At 46.2% G+C, this 20,805-nt stretch overlaps 1 protein-coding gene across 1 annotated transcript in view; it reads right to left on the minus strand.

Annotated features, from left to right (window-relative positions):
- DOCK1 (dedicator of cytokinesis 1) overlaps positions 1 to 20,805 on the minus strand; it is a 495,125-nt gene that overhangs the window by 96,479 nt on the left and 377,841 nt on the right. Inside the window, 1 exon segment of the mRNA XM_040623969.1 lies at positions 3,801 to 3,879. Within this exon segment, the coding sequence (XP_040479903.1) occupies positions 3,801 to 3,879 (79 nt within the window).

Raw genomic sequence — 20,805 nt, forward strand, 5'->3', positions numbered from 1 at the left:
TCCACCTGCTCCCAGAGCAAGAGCCTGCACAGAGTTCCCATCACATGTCCAAGCCCGAAAGGCCTTCCACAGTCTTTAGAAGAAATCTGGGGGTATTGGCTTTCTCATTTACCAAACAGGAATAATATTTATTATATCAAATGAGATAGCTGCAAAAGGCTATGAAAAAATAAGGTGTTAACAGTATTGACTCTATTTTTAGTCACCTGTGAAGTAAGTGGGAACTTAAAAGCATAGCTGTGAGAGAGTGCGGTCTTCCATTTACCTAACACTTTTCATGAACTGGGCGCTTTCCTCAGTAACACAGCAGCTCATTTGATTGCTATAGAATTACCCAGGTAATTGTGATTCTTCAACGTGGTGCAGATACTCGCCCAAAGCCATCGGTTACGTGTGAAGTGGGCTGAGGGTCTCGAGTCGGGCGTCCTGGGATCAAGCCCATGTTGGGCTTCCCGCTCAGCAGGGAGTCTGGTTCTCTCTCTCTTTCTCCCTCTGCCCTTCCCCCTGCTCATGCTCACTCTCTCATGCACTATCTCTCTTAAATAAATAAAATGTTAAAAAAAAAAGAGTCTTTAAAAAAAATTACATAAAAATACAAACCGAAAAACAGTACACAGTGCGTGATTTGAGGTATGCCAAGTAACCGCACCTGTCTGGTGCTGAGCTATGAACGGCTGTGACGGGGATGTCTGAACTGGAATGGGGTCCGAGGCAAGATGGTAGCAATAACGTAAGTTTGGTTTGGGTAGTTTTACTGTAGTTGTGTCGGAGAAAGTTTCTGTTTGTAGGAAATACACACTACAACATTGTGGGGGGGGTAGGTGAGGAGTCCTTTGTGCTGTATTGTCCAGAATGAGAGGCAGGCTGGGCCAGAGCACAGGGAAGCAGGCAGCTCTCAGGGTTGATGAGTTCAAGAAGAAGGAAGCATCAGTAGACTGAACTGTGCGGTGAACATGAGGATGTCAGAACATAAAAACGTGCCTCGTCAGAGCACCAGCTGCCTGGAGCTCGCACCGAAGGCTGCCTCCGCCATATGGCACCCAAGGGTGGAACAGCAATCCGTACGCACATCACACTTGCCAAGGGCCAAGGTGCTATGTTAGGCCAAAGAGCACATTGCTGCTGAGGTGTGTGGGCGTGAGGAACTAGCCCGGGGTCGTTCCTCACGAAACAGTGAACAAGAGCAGCAATGACGGACATGCTGGGAAAAAGGAGCCCAGACTCAGAGCAGCCACTCTTCACATCCACGACTATCTAACCAGAGAGCAATCGGTGAGGCTCATATGGATAAAACGGAAAACTCCAATGAAGGACACAAAAAGAAGACCTAAATATTCCTATATGGGATGGGAATAAAGAAATACTACAAAGTATTCCCCCCGATCCTGTAACATTTCTTCTACATTTATTTACAAACTCAATGGATTCCCAAGTAAAATAAATGCAGCGTTTTAAAAAAGTAAGGTTAACAGCTGATCGTGCATTTCATATGGAAAAGGAAATACAAAGGGGCACCTGGGTGGCTCAGTGGGTTAAGCGTCTGCCTTTGGTTCAAGTCATGATCTCAGGGTCGTGGGATTGAGCCCTGCATCAGGCTCCCTGCTCAGCGGGGAGACTGCTTCTCCCTCTCCCTCTGCCTGCCACTCCTCCTGCTTGTGCTCCCTCTCTGTCAAATTGATAAGTAAAATCTTCCAAAAAAAAAAAAAAAGAAAAAAAAAAGGAAAGGAAACGAAATACAAAAGAAGAGCCAAGATCATTTTGCAATGGCACACTGTAGGGAAGTCCAGGCTCTACTAGCAGGGTATAAAAGCAGAGGGCAGTAACACAGGAAGTAGGACGGATACACACACACCTGCAATTATGTTTTTTTATGGTGGCATTTTAAATCATGGGCAAAGACGAATCTATTCATGAAATGATATGGGAAAAAGTGAAGTTTAAATTCTTAGACCTAACACTAACTAGAAAAATCCCAGATAGATTAATCATCAGGAAGTTAAAAAAAAAAAAGAGCAGAACTATAAAGGTATTAGCAGATACTAACTATATAAATAGTTATATTTATAACATTGAGGCAAAGAAGGATTTGCCAAGCAAAACATAAAAACCAAGAGGCACGGAAGAAATGACAGATTCGACTACAGAAAAATTAAAAATTTCTATACAAAAAGCCTAAACCCATGACTAGGCTATATTATGAATTTCAACTTAGAGAAAAGTTATGACAAATAGCCCAATAGAAAAATGAGTACAGGAAATGATCAGATCGTTCACAGTAAAAATCACACAGCCAGTAAGTATTCTCAGCCTAAGTAGCAATCAGAGAAATTCCAACAAAAATAAGAGACAACAATTTTAAAGAAATTGGTCCTGGAGATGATTTTAGACAATGGCTGCTCTCAAAAAAGGTTGGTGGGATTGCAAATTGCTACAGGAGGATAATTTATCAATGTCCATTCATGTACACTTTCTCACCACTCGGCCTGGCAGTGAGGGCTTCCAGGAGTCCTACAGCAATGCAGCACTGAGATGCATTACTTGTAACAGGGACAACCAGAACAGCCTGGAGGTCCTCAGTGCAGAAGGGCCTGTACAAATGTGGGTATATGTGTAGTGCTAAATGTGAAGGAACTGGAAAAAAAAAGAACAGAATATAATCCAATGTGTGTTAAAAGCCAAAAGAAAGCATGTGCAGGTCTGGACAAGTGGTTCACTAGGCATCAGGAAGCACCCACAATTAGTTACAAGTCACTCCGCAGAGAGGAAAAAGGTGAGGAGGGGTCTTTCATATTTCACCTGAGGTGCTGATATACAGGGCATGAATATTTTACAATGAGAGGATATCTGTGGTTTAGGATGTGGGAAAACAAGCATTAAGCAGAGAAAATGATAAAATCTTAACAACTGTAAAAAGTAGTTACACTTCTAGAGCTAGAGTTCCTGATTTATTATTATATACTTATATCCATAGTGAAGATAAAACAGACATTTATCATTTAAAAATTATAAAAGAAATACGGGCATAGGTTCTGTCTCAGTGAACAGTCTTGCCCAGGAAACTCATGCCATTTGCATCTGGATGCTTATTTTTTTAATTAACAAACTTTAGTAAACTAATAAAAAAAATCATTATTAGCAGAAATACACCCAGAGTGCAATGAAACTTCAAGCCACAAACACCAGATGCATGGTAAATCGTGCCAGGCAAGATCGATCCTTATCACACACACACACACACACACACACACACACACACCCATCCCCTCCCTCCCCTGCTTCTCTCTACAAGCACTGAAGAAACAGGGCCCAAACTGATAGATCAGCTGACCCAACCCAGAGCCATGGGGGATAAGGTCTGTGCTGGGGAAAGGCCACTGCAGGTAGCACCAAGCCAGCCGAGAACCAAGTTCTAAAAGGCAGCAGAGCTCAGGGATGCGAACCCCCTTCGCTGCCTCTGTGGATTCCTCCCTCCCCACACCGGACGGTCTGGGTCTGAGACAGTCTCCTTTGTTACAACTGATGTGGGTGGCCTCCCTGCTTACTCCCTACTCATCACTCTGCTTCCGTACTTTTGCTGGAAAACCGCTACATCTCCCTCCTTGCTAAACTGAGCAAATACTCCAAAGGCATAGTTTTCAACCCTCGGGTTCCAGTCGTACATCTTGTAAATTCCATGTCCATACCTTGCATGGGAAACCAATTAAGTTTGAGGATTAGAAATGTAAGATATTGGCTCTGACCGGAGCATGATTTTTTTAGCATGATTTCCCAACAAAGGGCACGTCTACCTCTTCTCTTACCTGTAGCTCAAAGTTGGCTTGATCCAGAAATTTTTTGTTCAGCATATCTGCATACTGATTAATCGCTCGCAGGAAGACTCTGAAAGATCAAGAGAAAATTACATAATTACACACTTAGGCTCCGACACCTTTGTAGGTTTGGCATTTCAATTAGATACAATCCGAGTCTGTCTGGAAAGCGAATTCTCCAAGCCCTGTGAAAAGCTATGAGGTTGTGCCAATAAAAAGCCCAGAGAATTATATGCAGATGTGCTCCAAATTAATCAAGGAAATTAGCACATGCAGAATAAAAGAAACAGACCAAAACACCAGCATCAGAAAGTAACATACGGAAAGTATCACTAAAAAAACCTAATTTTTTTTTTAAAAAAAGGAAAAGGTGCTAATTAAACCTCTTCTCAAGTCACCATGTCTTCATGGAACATTATTAAACTGGTCTTTGCTTAGCTGACTTTTACAGGTAAGCATTTAAAAGTGCTGTTATACACCATCTGTCAGGCGTGGAGTGGTCAGATGACATATTTGGAGATAAGGCTTTACCTCAGTGTCATCCGTCTTCTGTTCCAAATGTTGATTTTGGTAACTAATTACTTGTTAAAATAAAAAAGCTATAGTAGACGAGTAAGTGATTTGACAAGAAGGTTAGCAGGAATTTTAATTCATTGATCCACTGATAACGTACAATTTTAAGCACCCAGAGCAAAATGTCACATCCCTTACTATCAGGACTTATACTTTTCTATGTAGAGATACGTAATTTGAGAGGTTATAAATGACTCCAGAGGATGAAGCCTTCCACCAGCTTGTTCATCCTGCAGATTTGTTTTATTGCCCTCGAGAGTGTTTACAATAATAGAGCTCAGTCCAGACACTTCTTTTTAAATGACCCCTCTCCCTTTACACAAAGGCAGGATGCAGGGAGAATTAGCATTAGGTCACAGATAATAAACTTAATTACACTTCCTCTGTTTAGACAGCAGGAAGCAGCCAGAGAGTGTAAGAAAAATCTAGGTTACTTCCCAGGAACCCGCGCTCTGCAAAAGCATGATCTCTAGCTGTGCGTGCCTGGAGAAGTTCCACATCCAGGCTGTCCCAGAGCCCCTGAAGGCCAGGCAGCCTGGGAGACTCTCTGCCTGGGGCTCTAAGGAGGTCTCTATCCCCACCTCCTGCCCAACACTGCAGTTTCTCTCACACTCAGCTCTAAGAAAGGGGGTTTGCAGACAGCATCTTATTAAGGAACCTATTGGTTGGATCCAGGGCCAAAACAGGTATGACAAGTGGCCTGTGATGGAGTTTGCCATCTCAGTTGCTGACAAAAACTGTGGCCACACTTACCTGAATTCTTCCCTGGTGACATTAAATAGAACCCAAAAGGAGTCACTGTGTTCTAAGTGGCTATCAATGGAGGGACGTGGGGGTCCTGGCCTTGGCCATTAGGTCGGAGCACAGAATGGGAGCGGCAGCCATCGGCCAGAGGGCTGCCAGATACTACAACTCTAGGCTGCCCAGTTAAATTTGAAAAGTAGCTCTTATGGCTGAATTTTGGGATTTACTGAGAAAAGCTGAACACAGGGCACTTAGGGCGTCTTGACAAATTACTATAGGACCAGGATGAAAATCACTCAATTTAGGACATGTCTTATATCTACGGCACACCTGGCAAGCCTCCTCAGCCCTCCAGGCCTGGGCTGGGGTCTCCTGTGCCAGGTTTAGCCCTCAGAAGTGCAAGATGCAAGCCTAAAGAGAAGGTGGTCTGCCTTGCCCATCTGACCCTTGGCAACCGTGTTCTGAGAGCATCTGGGGACCCGGACTTGCACGAACCCCAGAGGCAGAGAAAGTCTCCGGATGTCAGTGGAGCAGACCACTTTCCTGTCATTAGAGGGTGGGGCTCTCACACAGTACAAAACCCTGGGCTACTGACCTCCCCGTAATTTTTCCTTCAGTTTTAGAACTCAGCTGTTGACGAGGGTCCCCCAGGGTCCTTCTGAGTTTGAAGGAAGACCTCCCTCCAGCCCTCTATGACAATAAAGGCAAGTTTACTAGAACATGCATTATTATTACATGGTAATTATTCTGCCTCAAGATAGCACCCAAACAGTGGCAATATGCTACTTCTAATTAAACTCTGGAACAATTTCAGCTGGTTAAATAAAGATATTTCTCAAAATGACTTTTTTTTTTAAAATATGCCATGCTGAAATAATATGAAGGCCAAATAAAAACTTTTTAATGAACTGACAACTGAGAAAGCGCGGGGCTGAGAGAGATTCTAGAATTTAGATTCACAATAAATTTTTTAAAAAGCGAGGACAAAAAGCAAATAACACAGAATGGGAGTTGTAGTAGGACAACTAAAGGGAAGATCAAATGAAAGTATCATTAGTGCCATCGGCAAGGGTGAGCTGCTGAGGCTCCGTGCACCCAGGGCCGCACGCCTTGTAGTGAAGCAGCTGGGACACACATCAATTCTATATACCCCATAGTCCACACCTGATGGGATTAAAAACTGAGCAATGCCAAGGCCATCGGAGGATGAATCAATGATCCAACGAGGGAAAAAGAAACGTAAACAGGGGTTAACTTTTACATGAGAACATCTATTATCTGCTATAATTCATGTGTTATTTCTAATACATGTCAAACTAGAGAAAACAAATAAGAAAATCACATTAGAAGCTTTTGCATAAAAATCTGCTTTCAGTCACACAGGACTATGGAAAGGATCGTGAGCTAAGCTGAGCGACTGGACAGCAGGACACCCTCCCAGTCTGAAATGAAGAGTTCAGGCGGGTTTGCCACAGCTCAAGACCAAGTCAAGGGGCAACAAGAGGGAAGGCAGTGTGAATGAGCTGGCCCTGCGGCCCTGGGTACTGCTGGAGCTGGGCTCAGGGACAGGGAGGCTGTTCCCAAAGAGTCCTGTTTGCTTCTTCACTCCCATGCCTGTGATGCTAAGTCAGCATCCAGCACGGTTTCAGATGCCCCTTATGTGTCCATCACAGGGATGGATGGATGAATGGATGGATGGATGGATGGATGGATGGATAGATGGCTAAGTCAGCATCCAGCACGGTTTCAGATGCCCCTTATGTGTCCATCACAGGGATGGATGGATGGATGGATGGATGGATGGATGGATGGATGGATAGATGGATGGACGGATGGATGAGTAGCCCAGAAGATCAGGCCCTGATCCAAATCAGAAGGTGTAGGGAGGCTAGAATATTTGGTAGCCCTGATCTCCATGGAGTCCCTACATTCTGAGTAGATTGTCCACTGTAGGGTTCAGCTGTTTTGAGTTTCTTGCTAACCAAATTTCTCATTAGGCATTTGGCATTTATGGTTGGGCACTGTCCCCTCATTCTCCTCTCCACCTCCAGTGCTGGTCCCTCATTCTCCTCTCCACCTCCAGAGCTGGCTCCTCATTCTCTTCTCCACCTCCAGAGCTGGTCCCTCATTCTCCTCTCTACCTCCAGAGCTGGTTGCTCATTCTCTTCTCCACCTCTAGAGCTGGTCCCTCGTTCTCTTCTCCACTTCTAGACCCAGTCCCTCATTCTCCCCTCCACCTCCAGAGCCGGTCCCTCAATCTCTTCTCCACCTCTAGAACTTGTCCCTCATTCTCTTCTCCATCTCTAGAGCTGATCCCTCATTCTCCCTTCTACCTCCAGAGCTTGTCCCTCATTCTCTTCTCCACCTTCAGAGCTTGTCCCTCATTCTTTTCTCCACCTCCAGAGCTGGTCCCCCATTCTGCTCTCCACCTCTAGAACTTGTTCTGATGACAGGAACCTTATCTTTTACAAATCAGGATCCCCCAAAGCATTTAAAAGGACCCCTCAGCACTACGAATATACTGAAGTGTTCTGATCTAAGGAACAGTCTCTACCTGGACTAATAGATCTCTCAGAGCCTGTGGTGTGGCCAGGATGGGCACCAGCCAAACACAACAAAACAAAAACAAATAAGCAAATGAACACACCCCAAGCCTGCCCTAGTGCAGAGAGAGAGAATCCACCCTCCCCATTCAACATTACCATACAGAAGCACAGGCACAATGAAGAGAGGTCATGCCTAATGGTCCCCATGGTCCTAGCTTCCAAAAGCATGATAGTGAGATGCGGCAGGGGGGGAGAGACTGTGGGAATTGGAAGGTGGGAAACTGTACAGACTGGCACTGCTTCTACTCTGCCAGAAAAGTGATGGACTCAGGGGAAAAAGATTCATAACTCTGAGAGCCAAACAAGTTATGTCTATTCCCAGCCGGGAGGATTAAGTAATTTCTAAAAACAAAGCTAATGGTGTGAGAATGAAATGCTTTCATGGATGCTGTCCCACATGGTCAAAACGATTAAGAAAAAGTGTAAGCCTGTATTTAATAGAGTTATTTTCAATCATTTTTAATCTTTGAATGGCTTTATTTATAACCTAAAATCTTGGAAGATAAAACCAAACACACAAATAAATAATGCCGAGAGAACCACAGGCAAATTATGTCATCTGAAAAAGATTTAAAAAGCCATAAGTCTATTCCATTCCCGCACCCCCCTCCCCTCTGAGGCCTTCAGTTTGTTTCTCATAGTCCATAGTCCCTCATGTTTCATTCCCCCTTCTGATTACCCCCCCTTTCTTCCCCTACTGATCATCCTAGTTCTTATGTTCCATAGATGAGAGAAATCATATGATAGTTGTCTTTCTCTGCTTGACTTATTTCACTTAGCATTATCTCCTCCAGTGCCGTCCATGTTGCAGCAAATGTTGAGAAATCGTTCTTTCTGATAGCTGAGTAATATCCCATTGTATATATGGACCACAACTTCTTAATTCAGCCATCTGTTGAAGGGCATCTCGGCTCCTTCCACGATTTACCTATTGTGGACATTGCTGCTATGAACATTGGGGTGCATATGGCCCTTCTCTTTACTACGTCTGTATCTTTGGGGTAAACACCCAGTAGTGCAATGGCTGGATCATAGGGTAGCTCAATTTTTAACTTTTTAAGGGACCTCCACACTGTTTTCCAGAGTGGCTGTACCAACTTGCATTCCCACCAACAATGTAGGAGGGATCCCCTTTCTCCACATCCTCTCCAACAGTTGTTGTCTCTTGCCTTGTCTATTTTTGCCATTCTAACTGGCGTAGGTGGTATCTCAGTGTGGTTTTGATTTGAATTTCCTTGATGGCTAATGATTTTGAACATTTTTTCATGTGTCTGTTAGCCATTTGTATGTCTTCATTGGAAAAGTGTTCATATCTTCTGCCCATTTTTTGATTTGTTTGTTTCTCGTGTATTGAGTTTGAGAAGTTCTTTGTAGATCTTGAATACCAGTCCTTTATCTGTAGTGTCATCTGCAAATATATTCTCCCATTCCGTAGGCTGCCTCTTAGTTTTTCTGACTGTTTCCTTGGCTGTGCAGAAACTTTTAATCTTGATGAAGTCCCATAAATTCATTTTATCTTTTGTTTCTCTTGCCTTTGGGGATGTATCATGAAAAAGGTTGCTTTGGCCGATGTCGTAGAGGTTGCTGCCTATGTTCTCCTCTAGAATTTTGATGGATTCCTGTCTCACATCGAGGTCTTTCATCCATTTGGAGTTTATTTTTGTGTATGGTGTGAGATAGTGGTCAAGTTTCATTCTTTTGCATGTAGCTGTCCAATTTTCCCAGCACCATTTATTGAAGAGACTTTTTCCCATCGGATGTTTTTTCCTGCTTTATCAAATATTAGTTGCCCAAAGAGCCGAGGGTCCATTTCTGGGTTCTCTATTCTGTTCCATTGGTCTATGTGTCTGTTTTTGTGCCAGTACCATGCTGTCTTTGTGATCACACTGGGTGTTATACGCAACTAATGAATCATCGAGCCTTACATCGGAAACCGGGGATGTACTGTATGGTGACTAACATAATATAATAAAAAATCATTAAAAAAAAAAGCCATAAGGTCTAGATGCACTTTCTCTCAGACACTCAAATTATTCAAAGCAAATGACTGCAAATTTTATTTTTAATGGCCGCAAGGAAAGGACTTGATCTCATACTTCTTGGTAACTGATTCCTGTCTCCCCGAAGTCAGTCATCATCTTTACCAATCCTGTTACAATGTTCCCCATTTTTGATCATTTAGGGGTCAGTGTAAGATAGAGTTAATTCCCAAACCTCATACAACTAAAACAAACAAACAAGAAGTTTTCCTGACTTCCTCCTCTTCTGAGTGGACACTTCACCACAGTGATCTCCCACTAGAAACAAAACGCCTACTGTAATTCCTAACGGTGTCAGATATGAGCTGGATTGTTGTCCATGCACCCACACACTCAACCAATTACAGCCTGGCTCCACTTCTTTCTATCCATTATCTATCATCTATCTATTATCTCTTTATCTTTCTTTTTCCCTATCAATCACTCTACCTATCTTTTCACATCCATGTAAACATTTAGCTACCAGACCTTCAGGAAGTCTTTCTAACCATCTCTCATCTACCTGTCAATCATCTATCTATCTATTGATCTATCTTCTTCACGTCCATGTAAACATTTAGCTATAGGACTTCAGAAAGTGGCTCAAGTGTTTGAGATTCTCCTACTTTCAACCAGCAAATGAAAGTACTGTGAGCCCTTTGAACTGTGAACTTTGAATGTAAGTGTCTTGTTTTTTTTAACGCTGAGATTAAAGGTAACACAGAGATATTACCACGTAGTCCAAAATCATTTCAACACCATGATCTCCACAGACACTTTACTGAATGTTAAGTAGCATTTGGTCAAGAGGAGAAGACACGCCACAGAGTTCTACACTTCGGCACACGTCTTTAGGAGACAGGCTGGGCACGCGGAGCGAGGCTTGGCGGCAGGAAGCACCTGCAGCTATCCAAGCCCCTCAAACACGAGCATTTCACCGAGACAGTCCCATGGGCTTTGCCTCTGGGACCACATCCCTGCTCTGTCCTGGCACGGAAAGGGACTTGGATGCTGCGTGGGCTCCACCTGGGGACCCTCCCAATAAGCTGCCTATTGGAAAGCAGCATGTGCAGAGCAATAACGTAGCAGAGTCCTAAATAATTATGTGTTAATTGAGTGGAGAGGAACTTAGCAAGTGGAACATAATCAGGAACCAATTTAACTATTAGAAGTTCCTGGCACTATTACAGTCGCTAAAATGACTTTATCATGATGGAGCCTCGGGCTTTTCTAGCATCTCTGTTACCCAGTGTTTGCTGCCAATAAAACTGGAAGATGAGGTGCCTCATTACGACACAGGGAACGACAGCAAGAAAACCAGTGAACTCCCAGTCGAGTACAAAACCCTATTTCTCAGACGGTGAAGCTGCGGGGTATTTCATTCCTTCTCTAAACTTACTTTAAGTTACATAATTAGATTTTAAGTTCACTATGAGGGCACTTAAATACCTCTGGTATTAAGACAAGAGACACTTTGGGGCAAAAAAACAAAACGAAACAAACCCAAACAAACAAACAAAAACCCAAACACCCGGCATCTTTTAACAAAATGTTTTATCCAAAATGAGTGGAAGAAAGGAAACAAATTAGAAGTGACAGATTCTATCACTGCAGAACGAGGAATAGGAGCTGGAAAATTGCCTTAAATGATTTCCGCATAATTCAGGAATGCTGGGAAGGAGGGGAGACTTGGGGAGACGTGATAAGCAGATGCAGAGAACATCACTTCAACCTGCCAGCGTGGAGAGAAAAGGACCATGTTACCACTGCTGACCGGTCTGTCAGCACAGCCCACACTCAGCAGAGGCTTTGGTCAAGGCCACGACCAAACAGGATCAGCCACTTATTCTCATGGGACCCCAGGTGGGCAATAAAGACCACATGTGCAGAAAGACGTGACTTCATAGCCAGACCCTGGGCTAGGATGCGTGGAGTGATACACAGAAGGTGGGGGACCTGGCTGGGACCTCCTCCCATATTTGCAATGTGGGAGGTAGTGGGAAGACCAATGTCAAGCAAGCTTCCTTGGAATGAGGCTGGAAGGGTCGGCGGGGGTCAGACTGCAGGAGGCTGGAAATGCAGGGGTACGGTCCACAGCAGTGACTTAAAGCAGGGAAGGGGCAGCAAAGTCAAAAGATAAAACTGCCATGGTTTCCCCAACACACTGGAGGCATTTCTTTTTGTCAAGATTGCCGGATTTCTTTTTCGAATCAGGCGTTAGCATCCATCACAGTCTGAACTCAAATCCTAAGTGCTGTGAACCATCGCACTGGCCAGCCCTTGTCGAAGCAGGCTCAGTCCCGGTGCACGTAGGATTCCCGGAAGTGGCCGCTCCAGACTGAGGCCATGTCATCCCTGCTGTGTGGGCTCCACGGGCAGACGTCCACGACCCGGGCCCACCTGTCCCACTGCTCTGGGCGCACACTCTGTCTCTGGGTCCCACCAAAACAGTTCTTGTGGCTAAGGAGCCACCACAGTGGGCTGAAGGCAAGAATCCCTGATGGGGGCTGGGACCCACCCAGTTCTGTGACTCCCGTCCGGCTCAGCCACCCCTCACCCGTGCAGCTTTGCTGGCGAGCATTTATGGAGCACCTTGTATATTCCCAGTGACTTCTTCTGTCACTGCCATAAAAACTACGCCATTTAATGCACACAAGTCCTGTGGGGTGTGAATTACCTCGTATTTTACACAAAAGGCTCCAAGAGGCAGAAGCACATGCTCCCAGAAGGGCAGAGCTGGGTTAGACCAAGCCCGTGACCAGTCCCCATACCACGCTGCCTTCCTTAGGAAGCTCAGCGGCGAGGTCAACATAATACAAATAAATCCCCAAGATTATTTTGCTTTTACAATGTATTAAGGAAAATTTCCACCCCATACCATAGTAGACCCCATAAGCGACTCGTACCCCCTTCCCTGGGCTTCAACGATTATCACCTTCTGCACGTTTGACCTCTCGCCCACCGCGTACCCCTCACATTATTGTCATTAGTTCTGTCTTCTTGAGGGGCTTGACCTTTACAGCAGTTGCAGGTTCATAGCAAAATTGAGTCTAAAGTACAGAGGCTCCCATATGCCCCCCCACCTCCCCCATTATCAGCATCCTGCACCAGGGGGCACACAGCCTGCACCAGATGAACCCACACTGACACGTCATTATCACCCAAAGTCCGTGGTTTCCGGGGGGGTGCGCTCCTGGCGTACGTTCTGTGGGTTGGGAGAAACGTGCAACAACGCGAATGCACCGTTACAGTATCCTACCGAGCGACCTCACTGCCCGGAGCACGCCCTGCCTCATCCCTCCCTCCCGCTGAGCCCCCGGCCACCGCTCATCCTTTGACCTTCTCCACAGTTCTGCCTCTTCCTGGATATTCTATAGTCGGTATCCTACAGTAAGTAGCCCTTTCAGATTGGCTCATATTATTATGATAATATGTTCTAAGGCCCTTCTTGCCAGGTTTCAGAAGGTTCATGCTTGAGGCGCTTTACAGCAGCATTCTGTCGGCAGGCTTTGTTCCTCACACGTTGGCAGTGGAGAGCGCTGCCTTCCGAAGGATCTATGGGTCATTCACAGCATCGGGGTACGCAGTGCCGCATCCTGCTACCTAAGGCTCAGGATGCATCCCTGCCACGAACGAGCTGCGGCGTTTTGAGTAGGTCGCTCTGCCCTCCGAGCCTCGGTCTCCACCTATGTAAAATGGGCTGTTAACACCAACCGCACTAGGCTTTCACGCAGTCCTGTGTCTGCAGCATAGCAGGGGTCGTGTGAGTGTCCCCCGATTATAACTCGTACAGTACGGGTCTCTCCACATAGAGACCAACTGGGATACGAACCCCACTTCAGCTACTGCTCACTAAGCTCGCTGGTTGGCACTGTGCTTCCTACACTGGCTACAATCCCCACCCTGGCCCACCCTTCAAAGCAGCGAACTAAGCCTTACCGCAGCTTGTTTTCGTAAATAAAGTTCTTTTTAATTAAAAAAAGCTTTTAAAAAACTGTGGCAAAATGCATACAACATAAATTTACCATCTTACCCGTTTTTAAGTGGCCTCTTCAGTGGCATTGAGCTCATTCACGCCGTTGTGCAGCCATCACCACCATCCACCTCCAGAACCCTTCCATCTCCCCACACAGAAACTCTGAACCCATTAAACAACTCCCCATTCTCCCCACCCTGCAGCCCTGGCAACCGCCATCCTACTCCTTCGTCCGGAGTCTGACTGTTCTCGGTAGCTGACGTAAGTGGAATCATCCAGTACTTGCCCTGTTGTGACTGGCTTATTTCAGTGAGTGTCATGTCCTCCAGGTCCATCCACGCTGCCGCAGCTGTCAAACATCCCTCCTTGGAAGACTGAATAATATTCCATTGCAGGGATGGCCCGCATTCCATTTATCTGTTCACCAGCAGATGGACATTTGGCTACTGTGAATCATGCTGCTGTGAACACGGGTGTACGTGTTCAAGTCCCTGCTTTCAATTCCCTCGGGTGTGTTCCCACAAGTGGAATTCCCGGATCACGTGGGAGTTCTATTTTTACCTTTTTGAGTGACCATCGCACTGTCTTCCCTAGCGGCCACACCGCTCTACATCCCACCAACAACGCACAAGGATTCCAATGCTCCCACACTTTCAGCAACGCTCGTTAGTTTGTGCTTTTGGTGACGGTAGCCATCCTAATGGGTGTTAGGTGCTGTCAATGAGGTTTTACTAGAACACAGGCACACCCACTTACTTAGGGATTTTCAGCGGCTGTTTTCCTACTGCAGGAGCAGTGCTGAGTAGTTGTGCCTGCCATGTCCCCTGGCCCTTGACAGAACATTCTCCCGTCCCTGGGAGGTTGTGATTCCATTCTACAGAATTTTGGAGAGTTTTTCGCCTGGATATGGTTGGGGATGGGGCTCGCACCTATTTCTTGGTCATCAGAAAAGAAGACGTGTTGATCAAAATGGCCTTAGACAACCCCCTTAAACATTTAGAAGAGGGTACTTCCCACTCTGAGCTCCGAAGTGGAGTAAGGAAGTTTGGGGAACAAGGGATTTAGAAACCAAAGGAGGCAGGGGCTTGCCACTTACATCTCTAGGGAACCATGCATGGCTCAACCAGCAGTCTTATTTTAGGGTCAAGTTTTAAAAATTCAGAAAGCCATCCTTTCCCTCTACTCTCTTATTTCCTTCTTCTTCTTACCATCCTCTTCCTCCCAACCCTGTCTGGCTTACCTATGTCCACATCACCAAATAAATGTTGACGGATTTACGAGAACCATGGGCACAGGAAAAAATTCCCAAGACCATGGGAACCATGGGTGGGTCTGCCACACAGGCGAGAGGGCAGAGGAAGCAGAGCCCGGGGTGACCACTGCCCCATCCTTTGGGCCTAGGTCCACACAGCCTATGTAAGAGTGTGTGTGAGATTACTTGTCACTGGAGTATTTTTTGAGTTCCAAATATGGGAATGGGGAGGGAAGGGCAGGAATGAGGAATTAAAGAGTTTCTGTCTGGTGATGAAACATTTTGGAAAGAAGTCGCGGTGAGGGTTGTACAACATTGCGAATGTAATTAATACCACTGAACTGTACTTGTATAAATGGTTAAAATGGCGAAATTTAAGTTATATGTATTTTACCACAAAAAAGAAGAAAAACATGAGAAGGAAAGGGAACCAGACATTTCCAGAAATTGCAGCAGTGGGGGTCATGATTCCTCTGTCCATAACTCTACCACCAGTGTGCTTCAGCTCCACGATTTCTCCCTCTCTCTCTCTCTCTCTCTCTCACCCCCCTCTTAGGAATAAGAACCTCTGGCCTTTGCTTCCCAAAGAATAAGGTTGTTCAGATCTGTTCCGAGAGTAGATGGGCCATTAATAAATAAGCATAAACAGAAGAAAGCAGGAAAAATAACAGCAACAACCATCCACCCAGCGTCCTTTATGGCCCTGGTATGTCACTTCTCACTTAACTTGACACATGACAGTGGTCACAGGCGTGCTGTGTCCCGGATCTACTGGGAGCCCACGGATGGCCCATCTGTGCTGGATCTTTACTCCTTACAGCACCAAGTAATGGATCTTGCATAGAATAAAATACGCTATAGTTGAATCCACCTAGCAAGCCCAGGGAAAAATTGAGTGTCAGAGGCCTTGAGCCAACTGCAGAGTTCAAGGCAGAAATTCTAAAGAGAATCTAGGATAATTACAAAGGGGAATGCTTCTTTCCAGTTATTTCATGCTTGGACTACCCCAGCCATGCCGAGAATTTATTCTGGTTCGTTTTCAAGACTTGCGAAAGGGCCCTGCCATCATTTAGCCAACGAATGTGATTTGCTTTAGGCTCATTTGTTACAGGCTAAACACTGGGTCATATTTTTTGCCCTGTTGGGGCCCTAGGTGCTTGAGAACGTTCCAAAAGTGGCTACCTGGGGGTGGGTAACGTTTTACGCATTGCCCCATCCTTGGTGCTTGGCTACTTCTACTGACTACTGGTTTAGTGTCCCTCTCATGAGGCTGGGAGGGCCTCTCTCTGCGGTGTATCCCCAGAGAAATGCACAGGGAGGTGGGGAAGCGGAGGGGCAGAGGAGCCTTGAGATCTGTGCCCAAGTCATGTTTCTCATTTACAGGCTGTACAACCTCGGGCAAGCAAACGAACAACTCTGAACTCGCTTTTTCTGGTGGGTAGGGGGGATTAGAGGAGTCGGTGTTTGTAATGGGCCTGGGTCGTAATAGCTGTTCAGTGATAGGCAGCTCCTACTGGGAGCATGATATTGACACAAAAGATGAAGGCCTCGACTTCTTCTTTGCTGTTTGTTTCAGAAGAGGCGTCCAAAGGAAGGTAAAGGAAAAATTAGGAGATCAATGTTCATGAAAGCTCAGCTGTTGTCAAGATCTTACAAAAAGAGAAAGTCTTACAACGGAGAGCTTCCAGCTCATTGATTTTACTGGGGCTCAGAATTATCATCACTCAGGTGTTGAGTGTATGGCGATTTCTTCAACCATCTTTGTCTACGGAGAGTAGCTCCGAGACTTCCATGGAAGGGGTTAACTTCCCCAGGTGGATGGAAATGGGTGGCCTGCTGAGGTTTGTGTTCAGATTCTGAGACTATTTTCTTAAAGGTACCAGAGATAGGGTGTCAGGGCAGGACCGCGGCTCACCCCTGGCTCCTGGCTTGATGGGTATCAGGTGAACGTCACCGACTCTGGGGAACCGTCTTGGTAGGTCTCTGCTGGTGCACGACAAATGACCGCAAAGCTGGTGGCTCCAAACAACGCCCACAGATTATCCCACTGTTGCATGGGTCCGAATTCCCTTGAGGGTCAGTGGGGCCTTCTGCTTAAGCTCAAGGAGGGCCCAGGTGAAGGTGTGGACCATGCTGGGTTCTGATCCTAAAGTTCTTATCTTCCCAGCTCATCCAGGTTGTAAGCGGAAGCCAGTTCCTCATGGTCTGAGGTCCCTGTACGTGTGAGGTCCTTGTTTCCTTGCTGACTCTCAGCCGGGATCCACTCTGCCCTTAGGGGCTGCCTGTATCCCTTCTCCCATGGTCCCTCCATCTTCCAATCAGCAAGGGCATGTGGTATGCTTCTCATGCTTCAAATCTTCAAATCTCTCGTTTCCTTCTTTTGCTACAAGCCAAAGAAAACTCTTTCTTTTTAAAGGGCTCTTGTGATTACACCAGGCCCTCCTGGATAATCCCTACCTTAAGGCTAAGTGTTATTGCTAATGATATCTGCAGGATCCCTTTGTCCATAACAATATCACAGGAGGGATAATGAGAGATGAGCAGAGGAGATCCTACAAGGAGGGGGGTCCTGGAGACCCTCATTGATCCCTTGCAGCCACACACCTCAGTGCCAAACTGGTTTTACTGGGCCCTACTCCCATTCTCTTGCAGCCTGAGACTAAGCCCAGAGGGACAGGCTGTCATCACGGAATTTTTGCCTCTGTTGGCTCCTGTGCTGTTCTGAGTATTTGTGACAAGGTGAAAGACTCAGTGTAGAAGATAGAGCGAGAAATATGAACCTGAACCAAGTCTTGCGAGAATGAAGTGGCTCTTTCAGGAGGCCACTTGTCAGCAATCCACTGAGTGACACTTTCTATTAACAAGTATAACCTTATTCTAAGCCTGTGATGTCATCTGATGCCAAGCTCATTTGTTCACTGGGTTCAGTGTAGCAACCCAGATGGTGAAGAGCCCAAGAACTGAAGAGTGATTTTCTTCCCTATACAGTCCATAATATGCACCTAAATAGTCCCTCACATTTCCATAATTCCTCTGATCCACACTAAAGAGATGAGGCTGTCTTTTTACTGAGAGGAGCATGGTCCTGCACAGTAAATAAGGAACCACATCTTCCACACCCGTGTTATAACCCCAAACAGGGACATATAAAATTGAACAGTATCCTAGCCAACGTTGGACGGTATCATATCTCAGAGGTGGGCAAACTAGAGCCTCTGGGCCAAGTCTGGCCCACTGCCTGTTTCTGCAAATAAAGTTGTTTTTTTTTTTTAAGATTTTATTTATTTATTTGACAGAGAGAGAGAGACAGCCAGCGAGAGAGGGAACACAAGGAGGGGAAGTGGGAGAGGAAGAAGCAGGCTCCCAGCAGAGGAACCTGATGTGGGGCTCGATCCCAGAACGCCAGGATCACGCCCTGAGCCGAAGGCAGACGCTTAACGACTGAGCCACCCAGGTGCCCCTCTGCAAATAAAGTTTTATCGGCATACAGGCATGCCCACTCATTTACATGCTGCAACACAGAAGGCATGGTCCCCCAAGAGGAGAATGTGGTCTATTATTCCATCAAAAGGAGAATAGATATCACTACCTATTCCCACCTCTAACAACAGTTTCTCTAATTAATCCTTCCTTATTTTTTAATTAAAATCTACTCTTTTCACTATTAAGACCATTTGATCTTGTTTTTTCTTTCCTGGATATAACCGTGAGCATCTCCATGACCTTGGCCACAGCTATCAAGCAACCCTGAGCTTTCCCCACAACAGAAGCCCTGGAATGACATTTGGAAGGCTGAGATTCCAGCCGCACTTGGTGTTGCAGGCAGTTGAGTGTGCTGCTTAGAGCAGAGGCTCCAAGGATAAATAGCCTGAGAAGAAATCTAGGCTCTACCACTGACCGGCTCTGGAAACCTTGAGCGGGTTTCCTCAGTTCCCTCATTTGTGAAATAGGCATCAAGAGTACATTTACTGGCTCGGCAGTCAAGATTCAGTGAGCTAAAATGTGTGTAGCGTCTAGAACAGTTCCTGCAAATGGTAAGCACCACGTGTTAGGAGGTCTGCAAATCGCTCTCAAGCCTTCAATGGAGGGCGCGAGTTTAAGGGATACACTCTAGTCATCGGTTGGCCTAACCTTTAATCGGAAAACCACATTCCAGAGGAGTGATTTGGCTCTCCTTATCTTGACCGAAAGCAGAAACATGAGAATAAAAATGGTTAGAAATTATTCTTTTGTGAAATTTGTGCCTTCTTAATGAGTATAATGTGTAATAGAAATGGGCTCTTCCAGTCGAAACCAATGCTACGCAAGGTATGTGGACGAGCTAAAATATTTTAGGGACTCTCCCCTATGGTTCTAAGGATCCTGGTGTCAAGGGACTGGGCCTAAAGCTTGACCTGTGTTCTAGTTCATGTCACTGGTTTGAGGACCCTGGTGGCCTGATGATGACTATAAGCTTCAGTGAATTTGGCTTCCAGAATCTTGCTCAGCACCTAAAATTACAGAGAAGTGGGGCTTCATGGCTGTACCAGCTGGGAAAGAAGTGTTTTTTAACTGTCTGTGTGGCTGACTGTGATCTGAGACTTGCCTTCATTATAAGCTGGTAGCAAAGAGAACAGGTAACTTTCCCCCATTTTTAATGAGGAATGACTAACAATATCTTAAAAAAAAAGAGAGAGAGAGAGAGAAAAGAAAAAAGAAAAAACCCAACGCAACCCTAAGACTTGCCTTTGGCCACTTCCCAACAGGGTGGCTCTGCCCCTTACAGAAGTGTGCCTTGGGGCTGGACCAGACTTGAGCTGCCACATCTGCAAAATGGGCTATCCACGGGATGACAGGTGCATGAGCCGCCTCGGTGGGGGCCAGACATGTGCTGTCTTCTCAAGCTGACCCTTGGGAAATAAACTTTCTGGGCATTTCTGAATTCTAATTCTGGCATGCCGTTTGATGAATGCCCAATTAATGGCAAGTATGAGATGACAGGCAGATGACAGTTAGGGCTGCCTCATGTTTCCCAGGAGATGTGGCTGGTGCTAGGTTGTCAACTGAATTTGAGATGCGTTATTTCTGCTCAGCCCATCTCTTTGTCATTTCAGAGCCACGGGTTGAAGGCATCAGAAGCTGATTTCCCTTCCCACAAGGGTCTACTCTCAGTCAGCATCTGCATTACACTTCTTCTGGATGGCCTTGAGTGGCTTTGTTTTTCGGCTGCTTTCTGGTCCCATGACAACACACGGTGAAGGCGGGGAGAGCCGAGGACCCCTCCCGCCTCCTCAAGAGTCAAGAACCAGCTTTGTGTGAGCGGCTCTCTTCCTCCAGCGGCTCCTTTCACCTCTGCTGCGATCCCTCACCTTGGAGGGACTGCTCAGGAGTCAGACGCACAGCAGCTGATTTCACAGTTGACCTTGACACCACCAGCAGCGAGAGAAACACTGGACATGGGCTGAGTGCTGAAGTGCATGGGAGGGGAGAAGCAGGTTCCTACTTGCCACACTCAAGGACAGGAGAGCTGACACACCCAGCAACTCTGGCAGGGGCCCGGCAGTCAAGGGGCTCCCATGCGCTCTCATTCACTCCCTGAAAGGACAGGTGGGACTCGAAAGATGCGTGAGGCTGGCTCTGGCTGCCCAGCTGGAAGGCACAGAGCAGCAGGAAGAATCCAAGTTGCTGCCCGTCCTTGTCCCCTGCCACAGCTTGCCGGCCACGTGGTGTGAGGGTGGAGGCCGGTGTGCAGACCTGGGAGCCCCACCGCCCCCCCAGATCTGGCTGAACCTCGTGGGGTCACCACGGAAGCACCCTTTATAGACCACAGAGTTGGTGTGGGAAGGTC

Source organism: Ursus maritimus, unplaced genomic scaffold (assembly GCF_017311325.1).
Source record: "Ursus maritimus isolate PB19 unplaced genomic scaffold, ASM1731132v1 scaffold_7, whole genome shotgun sequence".
Classification (NCBI taxonomy): domain Eukaryota; kingdom Metazoa; phylum Chordata; class Mammalia; order Carnivora; family Ursidae; genus Ursus; species Ursus maritimus.